Raw genomic sequence first — 11,833 nt, 5'->3', positions numbered from 1 at the left:
GTAGAGATGGGGTTTCACCATGTTGGCCAGGCTTGTCTCGAACTCCTGACCTCAAGTGATCTGCCCACCTTAGCCTCCCAAAGTGCTGGGATTATAGGCAAGAGCCACTGTGCCCAGCCCAATAGTGATTTTTCATACGCAATAGTATTCTGGTTTGAGTGTAAATTATATAGCTACCTTCCTATGGGAGATGTGCATAATAATAATTCCTACTTTCTCTATAGAAATGTAAAAGTATATTTTGGCTATTTATTAAACAGCATATGGGCCCAAAGCAGCATCCTGAAGACCCAATTGGCCACCCCATCATGCATCTGTCTGGTGTGAAGCATGCCACGGGGGAGGCCATCTACTGTGATGACATGCCTCCGGTGGACCAGGAACTTTTCTTGACTTTTGTGACTAGTTCAAGAGCTCATGCTAAGATTATGTAAGTGATAAAGTTCTTACCCAATGGGCGTAAATGATTGTCTTTTCATCTAAGTCACATTAGTGAAAAGTAATGGTGTGAAGAAATAGGCTATTTGTTGGTGATATCCAATGCAGACCAGAGGTGAAATGGGATCGAAATGTAGGATTTACTACAACTTCATTGTCCCAAGAATTTTTTCTCAATTGTCTGGCAGAGACTGTTAGACAGTTCTTACCTCTCTCATATCTTATTCTCCAATTAACCATGTTCTCAGCCTCTATGGCCACTCTCAGGAGCTCTGCTGTGTATATCACTTAGGTCTATTGATCTGTCAGAAGCTCTCAGCATGCCCGGTGTGGTGGACGTCATAACAGCAGAACATCTTAGTGACGTCAACTCCTTCTGCTTTTTCACCGAAGCTGAGGAATTTCTGGCGACAGATAAGGTACTGCATTTTTGCTTTCTATTTGAAAAATAACTTTCTCAGTTAATGGTGCTTCATATTTTCTTAACGATATCATCTAATTTGGCACACCATGAAAGACTCCAGTATTCTTAGAATGCTTATTATAAAGGTATATTCTAATATTGAATGAATTCAAATATATTCATTTTCCATGTAAGTGAAGACATTAACTAGTTATGTAAAAGATTATTTGGTATTTTACATTTTCTAATAGTGAGATGGCCTGCTGCTAATGGTATAAATGGATAAATGAAGATGGATTAATGATAACTTTTATATGGAAATCCCTTTCCTGAGAACTCCTTATTATTGTCCCAGTCTCAGCGTGGTCAAAGTTCAACTACAAGTTCAAGTGATATCTACACCATGAAGCCTTTTTTCTCATTCTTCAATCCAGAATTAGTGTTTGTTCTCTCTCTCTCTCAATCTCTCTCTCTGTCTTAATCTCTCTCTCTCTCAATTTATTCTGATTCATTCATATTTCCGTGTGTTAAATGGGCTTTTTATTTTTTATTTTATTTTATTTTTATTTTTTTTAAATGGAGTTTCTCTTTGTCACCCAGGCTGGAGTGTAGTGGCATGATCTCGGTTCGCTGCAACATCCACCTCCCGGGTTCAAGCAATTCTCCTGCCTCAGCTTCCTGAGTAGCTGGGATTACAGGCATGCACCACCATGCCCAGCTAATTTTTGTATTTTTAGTAGAGAGGGTTTTTGCCATGTTGGCCAGGCTGGTCTCGAACTCCGTACCTCAGGTGATCTGCCTGCCTCGGCCTCCCAAAGTGCTGGGTTTACAGGCATGAGCCACCACACTGGGCCTAAATGGGCTTTTTAAAAGTGAGCATCTATGATGTCTGGTCACCATAGTTGAACCAGATATGTATGATCTCTACTCTCATGGAGCTTAAAGTCTAGAGGAGAAAATGAAGTGACCTTTAATATACTTTCTACCTTGTGTTAAGCTTGTTTATTTTGATGTCTTTTGTATTTCCTCTATCTAGTATAAATTCCTTGAGTGAGGACCCATGTCTGATTCATCTGTGTATTCCACACACTGCTTCATACATTGCAGGGTGAATGAGTGGAGGTATAGTGATAACATTGTTGCCTTGTGAAAATTACAAATGATTAAAACTTTGGCTACAGCAAGGACAGCAGTCAGCAAGTTTTCTGCATAACTCAGACTGCTCAGTTCAGTGTTTACCCAAAAGGGCTTCATAATTTGAAACAGTCCCTTCCTCTGGCTCTCCCTGGAAGATATTCCCTGGAAGATATTGTCTGTAGAAATGAAAGCTTGATGACTGAGAGTTTGAACTCAAGGTTGAAACTCCCCCAAAGCAGGGCTGTGTAGCACTGGCAGAGATGGTGAGAATTTAAGGCCTTTGCATAAATGTTTACTAAACAAGTGAAACTGATCTTGGCTGCATGATAGTATCTGCTCTCTGAGATGTGCTTATGAAGATTATAAGCATCTCAGGGGCCACATCTATGTGCCAGGTCACAGAAGCCAAATTAGGAGACTTTGGAATGCCATTGTGAATGATTGCCTTTGTTGGTGTAATGCTTTTTAAAACATTCATTTATGGCACTTAATGGCTTTTAAATATCTTTTCATTGTAGAAATTGTAAGCATACACAAAAATGGGAAAGTACTGTACAATGAACCCCATAGATCCATCAACCAGCTTCAACAGTTATCAACATGTTGCCATTCTTGTTTCATTTTTCTCTCCTTCACTGCCCCCCTCCAATGAACACACTTTTTTGTGTGTTCATGCTACATTTAATGTTTTCAATACCTTTTTTTTCTGATGACAAAACTACTTTATGTTCATTGTGGAAAAGACACAGTAGTTTAAAGTCGATTTTTAAAATGAGTGATTACATTGAAATTGTGAATCACAGCATAAGGTAGGAGAGAGAACTCAGTAGTCATGGTGACTTCTTCCAGTCCAGACTGATTTTACCTTTCTCAAGGCTTAAGTTTTCTTTTCCCCATCTAAATTTCTGCTCTGGTCCTTGCGTGAACTCCTGAGTCCAGCTACCCCACCTGCAGGTGAATAATCCCCAGGAAGGGGATGCTGTCTGCTTGGTTGCATCTTGGCTAGGATGCCTTTTCATGAAAAGACAGTTTGTGAGGAGAGATGTGCTCACCAGCAGGCTTCTGTTATCACAGGGGACTCCCCTTCCCAGGTCACCCCCTTTTTCTCTCTGGTTGAGATGAGCTGTGACTTCCTGGTCTCCCTGTCCATAAAGGCAGAGGTTGCATCTCTCAGAACAGCTCTGATTGTCGTGTGACAGCCACACATCAAGCCATGGGACAGGCTGGCCTTCACACAGCCTCATAGGCTTGGCCGGGAGCCTGAGCCTCCTGTCCTCGAGACAGCATGACTCCTGCTCCTCTGATACAGCACAAGGATCTAAACTTCCCCCAGTGCCTGGGGTCAGGAGGCCAGCTGTGGTTACAGTCATGGACAGATGTGGAGGGGTCACATCTAGCCCTAACCCTCATGTGATCTAGTACTAGGAGGGAGGAAGAAAATAAATAAAAGAGAGGACCTGATGCCTGCCCTCCTTGACAACAAAGGTCTTTCTGTGTCGTAGGTGTTCTGTGTGGGTCAGCTTGTCTGTGCCGTGCTTGCTGATTCTGAGGTTCAGGCAAAGCGAGCTGCTAAGCAAGTGAAGATTGTCTATCAAGATTTGGAGCCACTGATCCTAACAATCGAGGTAATGAGTTCCATGGTGGTGCCAGTTGGGAGCCAGAACAAGTATCGGTTAAAATGCTTTTGGCTACTGTAACAGAAAAATGTGGCTCAAAGTGGCCTCCAAAATACAGGGACTTTGTTAACCTCTAAACAGTCCCAGTATTAACAATTTCCCCAAGGACACGGCTTTTTTCTGTTGCTCCTCTCTGCTGCCCACGATAGAAGCTCGATTCCTGTGGTCACACAGATGGCCGCCAGGACAACCTGGACTTCCTCGTTCATGTTCGAGGAGTAAGAGGAACCCTACTGCCCCAGCATTCCAAGCACAAATCCTGAGATCCAGCCTCTTTAAGCCATTTAGGTGACATATCCATCTCTGAATTAATGACTGGCAGGGGAATGGAGGAGCTGTTGGTTACTTCTAGGGGTCGGAGTTGGGGCCAGATTTCTCTGAAGTAAGTGGGCTACATAGGGGAGTGTAGGAAGCTGAAACGAATCTGAGCCCTGTTGGGAAAGGGGAAGGGGAGGGGATGCTGGATGGGAACCAGTGATGTCCAGGAAAGTGGATCCACTCTGTGACTTTGTACCCACCTTCACCCAGGCACACAGTGAGGACCAACAGGATGTTCCATGAAGTGAGTGTCAGAGACACGATTTTTAGATTTTTCAAGAGATAAATCATATGATGCCTACAGGTATTTTGGCAACTTAAACAAACTGGAGAATTGCATTTTCTCTTGTGATGTTGAGAGAGGAGTTGAAAATTTATAAAGGCTATAAGACTCATCTCCATGAAATGATAGGATGTTCTGTGTGCATTCCATTGGTTCTTATAATTTCCTGAATGATGAAAGAATGAACACTGGGAAGGCAGTGTAAGTAGATGAGACTCAGTCCATACAAGCTGCATGTGCTCTGGGACACAGTATTAGCTTCACAGCACAATGAACACGTTGTTCTCTGGGTGACCAGCATGGCCTGAGGCAGAATTGAGGAAGCGACCTGGGCCGATGAGTGTCTCCAGGAGAACTGGGTGTTGGGGAGTTTTCTGCCATGCTGCTTGATGCTTAGGAACATGGAGTTTGTCTCTGGGAATTTTTCTTACATTTTCAAATAAAAATAAAATCATGTCAAAAAGACAAAAATGTAGAAGTTTAATTGGAGTCGAAGTGTGATTAGGCCTCCCAAATTTTCCTGGCCAGTTTCAAATTCAAACACTCTGTTCCCTTCTCAGGCCCTTTTCATTTACGTGTTGCCTGCTGCTCTTGCTTCCTATATTCCATCCCCCGAAGTTTTGCTGGAGAGTTAGAATTACTTATTAGAAATTATTTACATAGTACTTCATCAATGTTTTGTGTATAAATCTTTGCCCAATATCAGGGGCTAAATATCTACTCTTCACTCCCCCTACCTTCCAGCCAAATAAAAGCCCCTATAAGCAAATATAATAGATGCCACTCCCCCCGCCCTCATCACTTCAACCAGTAGACTCGTGATTGTCTGCCAGAGAATCCCAGCATCAGATTCAAGCTTTGGCTTTGTGGAAAAGAGTTGCCTCACATTGTGTTCAGAGATTAAGCTCTCAAAGTTTCATCAACTGGATCAGAGTGAGTTTAATCAAAGTTTAGAGGAGGGAAATATGCCCTTCTCCCTATTCGTTACAGTTCTTTTATCACTTTCCTGACTAAGAAAAATTCAGAAAATTGGCTCAAAGTTACTCAAAGAGCAACCAGCCAGTAAAGTTGAAAAAGATTAAGCTTTTAAAAATAGGATTTATAAAACCTAGCTTTTTTTCAACCTGGAATCTCTTTAATCTTGGATTAATAAGAAAAGCACATGAACTGATTCCAATAGGAAGTGTGTTATCAATCAAAAAATAACAAAACCAAATTTATCTCTGTCACTATCACAAAGGTTTAATCTGGCTCATGCTTTTCGAATTTTTAGTAGATTGAATGGGGAAATGATCAAAACTCTTGAATCGAGGGGTAAGGATGATGACCATAATGGAAAAAAATGTGTTTCCTACCAGCATCTGTCATGAATAATAAACATCAACAACAACATGATCATAGCCAGGACCTATACAGAGCTCACTACGTGGTTGACATGATTCTAGGTCAGTTTCACACATTAACTTACTAAATGCTCACAAAAATTCTATGAGGTAAAAACTATTTTCATCCCCATTCTGATGGGGAAACTAAAAAACAGGGTTACCCAAGGTTACATAGCCAGTCAGTAACAAAAGCAATCAACAAACACTCTGTCAAACAAGCTGGGCCCCACCGGTGCTATAAACAAACCAACCTAGTGTTTGAATGGGGAAAATGGCAGAATCACAATAGCATATCCCTCTAAGGGGTGTTGTCTAGACACCTACTGGTGGCCAAAAAGAAACAGAGATAAGAGAATCCCCAGCTTCCAACAGAGTGGAATTTCATGGATGGACAATAACCCACAGTGGATAATGCCAGCAGGAGCTGGCACACCACATTTGCCACACATGGATTACTGCAAGATAAATTCTCAGGGATAGCTAAAAACCAACCTATGTTACTGTAACTACATCTCTGGTTATGTGTACCACTGTACCCCTTTGCTGGGCACCGAGGGAGAGCCAATAGAAGCCAGTGTATAAATGGATTTGTACACCCAGCACCCAGACAGGGCTTGTCTGAAATCTTACTTCAGAGCTAGAGGTCCCAGGTGCTCTACTGCCCCGTGCAAATGAAATGCTCATCCCCACAAAGAAGGAATGTGGGGCTGGCAGGCAGAGCCACTATGATCCCAATCACTAGAGTCTCTACAACTAGCAATTGTTGAGTGCTTACTATATGCCATATAAGCTCTTCACATGTTTTATTTCATTTTATCTTCACCAACCACGATCCTATTGGAGCTATATGCACACCTGTTACTTCCATTTTACAGATGATGATAAGAGAGGTGAAGTGACAGGCCCACAGTCAAAGCTGGTAAATGGGAAAAATGTGTGCAATGCTGTCTGGGTCCAGAGCCTAGGCTCTGAAGCCCTATGCTATATAGCCTTGGCTACATGAAATGGCTTGTGATGTGAAGACAATAATCTGCCTGGAAAATACTAGTTTCATTCTGGGATCACTTAGATGCCAGTTTTTTTCTGTGCATATTATTTCTTCGGACTCAGTGGGCACATTTACATTTCCTCACTGAGGAATCTCTCTGCAGTTGGATTCTTAGCTTGGCTCACCAGGGTCATGGTGAAAGTGCACGGGACCACAAGGTGAAGGGAGAAACAGCCTCTGCTCAGAGGATGTGCAGTGGGGTGTGCCTGCCGCCCTAGGTCTTGCCCAAGCTGCCTCACTCTTCTGTTTTCTCTCTAGGAAGCTATACAACACAACTCCTTCTTCGAGCCAGAAAGGAAACTGGAATATGGAAATGTTGATGAAGCATTTAAAGTGGTTGATCAAATTCTCGAAGGTAAAAAAGTAATATAAGGGTAAGCGACCCTGGAAGCCTTCTAAGCATGTCAGTTTAATGCTTCCTTTGCCTTCTGGAAATCATCTGGTAGCCTAGGAGGGTTTTGCTCCTCAGGATCAGGTGGAACAGGCACCTCATTCACAAATGCGTTTCCCTCTGTCTCTGGGGTAGGCGAAGAGCCAATGGGGAGGCAAAACAGGAGGCAAGACCCTGCCCCTGTGCCCGATCCCCCTTCCCTCATCAAGGCTCCAGTTGTTACAGATGTCGTTTCCTTTCCTGTTCACAACCACCCTGCAAGACAGTATTATTATGTCAATCTTATAGGCTGGCAAATGGAGGCTCAGAGTAATTATGGAGTGTGACTAAGGTCACACAACAGCTACTAAATGACAGAGTCGGCCATTGAATTGATAGGCTTTATTAGGATTTCCAAAGTCCATGTTTGTTCTTCATCCTTTCTCTCATTGATTCTCCCTCTCTTCCTTTCTTCCTTCTCTGCTTTTTCTTCCCTTCCTCTCCCCTTCCCTTTCTCCTTTCTTTCTTCCAGACTTCTTTCCTGCATGTCTGTATGTAATTAATATTAAATTTGCCTCTTAGAAAATAGTTAATTATAACTTTCCAGTACAATTCCTTAACTTTTGGTTTTGAAATATTTTAAAACTTACATAAAAGTTGCAGAAACATTAAAGAAACTCCCAAATATTTTTCACTCAGATTCCCCAATGATACACACAGACACACACACACACACTTCTGAGCCATTTGAGAGTAAATTGTAAACATGATGTATGTCTCTTTACCCCTAAATACTCAACGTTTGTTTCCTAAAAACAGGATGTTGTCTAACATAAACATAGTTATCAAAATCAGAATATTAACACATATACTATTAATCTACACACCTTATTGAAATTTCACCAGTTGTCTCAATAATGTCCTTTATAGCAGAAAAAAGAGGTTCATCATAAGTCTTAAATAACCCATGCTTTCCCCACCACATTCTGCTGTCATTGCTGCTGTGAAAGCTGTCCTAATGCCTGCCTCACAAGATCTCTCATTCACGCAGACATGCTACTGGATGGTTATGGGCAGTCTGTGTCACATCTCAGAGCAGAGAAATCACCTTGCATTGTCTGTCTTTAAGCGAATTTCCAGGACATTGGCCTCTAGTGCATGTTAAAAACTCCCATCTTCTGGGCTAGTCACAGTGACTCACGCCTATAATCCCAGCACTTTGGAAGGCCAAGGTGAGTGGATCACTTGAGGCCAGGAATTCGAGACCAGCCTGGCCAAAATGGCGAAAACCCCTCTCTACTAAAAATACAAAAATTCTGGGTGTGGTGGTGGGTGCCTGTAATCGCAGCTACTCAGGAAGCTGAGGCCCAAGAATTGCTTGAACCCTGGAGGCGGAGGTTGCAGTGAGCCGAGATTGCACCACTGTACTCTAGCCTGGGTGACAGGAGACTCCATCTCAAACAAACAAACACAACTCCCATCTTCTTAATTTTTCTCTCCAACCTTGATCACAAAAATAGGAAGAGTCCTAAGACACATCCCATCCTGAGTGCACAGCCAGAGCTGTGTAATATGTCACCAGTCAGCCCAGCTTCTTGAGCCCCAAACCCATCATGTCTCAACTCTATGGATGTGTTAAACTTGAAGCGTGTTCGGGGCTGACTGGAAATGTCACCTGGAAGCTGTAGGGAAGATACCTAGAACTGTCACCTACCAGTTTTCCTTGGCATTGTGTCTTATTAGCTGTGTGACCTGGTAGGGTACTTCTCAGGGCTCAGTCTCCCTGTTTTAATATTATGTGGATAAAGTAAAAACAATTTCAAACATGAATTATAAAGATTGTAAGAGATAATCACGTGTTCTTGGCATATAGTAACAAATCAATAATTGTGAGCAATGATTATTAGATTCAGATGATTTTGTTCTCCTAAAGAGATTGTCTATTAGTGAGATACGTTGGCAGGTGTTCATTTATCAAACCCAGTGTTTCCAAGATTTTCTCCTTGTAGAAATCACTGAGGATATTTATGAGACCTGGAGATTCCTGTGTCCTTTTTTAGAATTGTAGAGGATCCAAAACAGCCCCAGAATCAGTCTTAACAAGTTTTCCAGGTAATTCTTAGGGCTAGTAAAATGTGGAAAACACTGGAAAGGTAAGTTTGATTTATGGGAATGAAGAGAAAAGGAGGGTACATTTCTATCATGGAGGGTTCCTGGCATGAGCATGTCAGAAATATCAATATTTAGGGGGGTTCCTTGTCTCATGTTTGTTTTTTGACATAATGAGTATTTGTGCAAGAATTCTATTGTATTTTTCCTTGACATCTTCTTTAATTATCTAATTCAATTAGGTGATTGATTTAGTCTGCCTCTTTAATTTTTGTTATTGTTGCATACCCCATTGATAAGTATAAAAATAATACAGGAATATTAAAAAGGATGTTTGTACTACTTTTCAGTATAAATGCCAGGTGCAGTGGCTCACGCCTATAATCCCAGAACTTTGGGAGGCCAAGGCAGAACATGTGAGGTCTGAAAGAAAGAAAAAGAAAAAGGAAGCCGGGTGTGGTGGCTCACGCCTGTAATCCCAACACTTTGTGAGGCTGAAGCAAGCAGATTGCTTGAGGCCAGGAGTTTGAGACCAGCCTGGCAATATGGCAAAACCCTGTCTCCAATAAAAATACAAAAATTAGCCAGGTGTGGTGGCAAACACCTGTAATCCCAGCTACTAGGAAGGCTGAGGGACCAGAATGGCTTGAACCCTGGAGGCGGAGATTACAGTGAGATGAGATCACGCCACTACACTCCAGCCTAGAGACAGAGTGAGACTGTCAAAGAAAAAAAAAAGATAGAAAGAGAGAGAGAGTGAGGGAAGGAGGGAAGGAGGGAAGGAGAAAGAAAAGGAAAGACAAGGGAAGGGAAAGACGAGGGAAGGCAAAAGAAAACCAGTTTTTATCCTTTTGACTCACTAATTTGAATCTAGTTTTTCCTTTGTCTGCTATCGTCATTTGGATTATGAGTTTCTGATTACTTATTTCAATGAGAGGTAATTAGAATTAATTATAGCAACACTTTATCTATCTTCTAAGAAAATAAGTGTCCCACACTAGGGTCTGTAGGAGTGGGGGTAAGGGGAGGGAGAGCATCAGGAAGAATAGTTAGTGGATGCTAGGTTTAATACCTAAGTGATGCATTCATCTGTGCAGTAAACCATCGTGGCACACGTTTACCTATGAAGCAAACCTGCACATCCTGAACATGTACCCCAGAACTTAAAAGTTGAAGGAAAAAAAGAAAGAACATAGGTGTTCCAAGAAAAAAAAATATTTAAAAGATAAAATAAATGGAGCATTACATCAGGTCTTAGAATGTGTTCTTGGAGGGAGTACTATTATTGTTTGCACTTATCTGCTGCAAAGATATATTTCAGCTCTATCTAATCCCAGTATCATAGGACTGGAGGATGCTAAAGATTACCGTTTTCAAATGAGCCAGCTGAGGCTAGAGAGGCTACCTGATTGACCAGGATCAAATCTAAGAGTTCTCCCAATTCCAAAGTTAGTATTCTTTCCTCTACATTATCCTGCTTCTTATTTATCTCATTAAAATTCTGTTAACTGGGATGTGCTTTATACTGAAGAGCACAGAGGACAATCTGTATAGAAGGATTTGCAAGAGACCCAGGGAGACCTGAACCTGAGACAATTTTCCCCACAGCCTGCTCCGCTGGGCATGGTACAAATAGATACATTCACATCTTAGTAAATTTGGGACTTTAAGGGCCTCTTATTAAAATGTAAATATGCCTGGAGGAATCACTCCTAAACCCATACTGGGATAACATTTTATCTCAGGGACTAGTTGATCAAATTGGTTTCCAACCTAGAGAGTTGAGAGCAATACCCTAAGGTGAAGAGAGGGCACCATGGTGGGGCCTGTCGGGGTAGGCAGGAAAATATAACAGGTTTCTAAAACTTTGCCTGCTTTACAGATTTAAACAAGTACAGCTCTGTCTAATTTTTTTAGCTCTGTATATTTTAAATAAACTGAATACCTAACAAAATAAATTCTGAGTGGATAGGCAGAATCAATAATACTGCAAGCTTGAATTTGAGCCTAGTGACAATGACATGGGTCTTTAGACAATTTGATAAAAGCTTAAATTGAAGTGAAGATCTGAACTTGTGAAATTTTAATGTTTATATTTTATAAGTGAAGCAGAATCTATTCATTTTTCTGCGCTCTTTTTTAAACTCAGATTTTTGATAAGATAGGAAGTCCAGATTACAATTTAAAACATTTCATTGGGAATCCTCAAACAATTTGCAAATCACTATTACTGAGTAAATTTTTAATTTTTAAAAGTTCTGCCTTCCATTAACATGATAGCCAGTAATAATTGTATTCTGTTTGTTCCCTCTGCTTTTTATTCTTTTCCCCACCTTCCTGTGGGTTGCCTGAATAGTTGCTTAGAATTTCATTTTGATTAATCTATAGTATTTTTTAGTATATCTCCTTGTACAGTTTTTTTTTAGTGGTAGCTCTAGATAGTTTACACACACATATACACATGCATATATATAATAAAATTTATATACATAAAAAATATTTACATATATGAAATACCACAGTCTGGTTTCAACATTTTACAAGTTGAAGTGTAGAAATTTTACCTCCCATTGGATGTGGAGAAATAGGAACACTTTTACACTGTTGGTGGGACTGTAAACTAGTTCAACCATTATGGAAAACAGTATGGCGATTCCTCAAGGATC

General features: G+C 41.1%; 1 protein-coding gene across 1 annotated transcript in view; it reads left to right on the top strand.

The window, feature by feature from the left end:
• LOC105535457 (aldehyde oxidase 1) overlaps positions 1-11,833 on the top strand; it is a 97,914-nt gene that overhangs the window by 45,569 nt on the left and 40,512 nt on the right. The window contains exons 16-19 of the mRNA XM_011974561.1: positions 261-430; positions 731-857; positions 3,481-3,603; positions 6,947-7,043. Of these exons, the coding sequence (XP_011829951.1) occupies positions 261-430; positions 731-857; positions 3,481-3,603; positions 6,947-7,043 (517 nt within the window). The remainder of the gene's footprint in view (positions 1-260; positions 431-730; positions 858-3,480; positions 3,604-6,946; positions 7,044-11,833) is intronic.

The sequence above is a fragment of the Mandrillus leucophaeus genome, unplaced genomic scaffold (assembly GCF_000951045.1).
Source record: "Mandrillus leucophaeus isolate KB7577 unplaced genomic scaffold, Mleu.le_1.0 Scaffold146, whole genome shotgun sequence".
Taxonomy (NCBI): Eukaryota; Metazoa; Chordata; class Mammalia; order Primates; family Cercopithecidae; genus Mandrillus; species Mandrillus leucophaeus.
The sequence above is the reverse complement of the archived record's forward strand: the minus strand, read 5'-3'. Positions and strand labels throughout refer to the sequence as shown.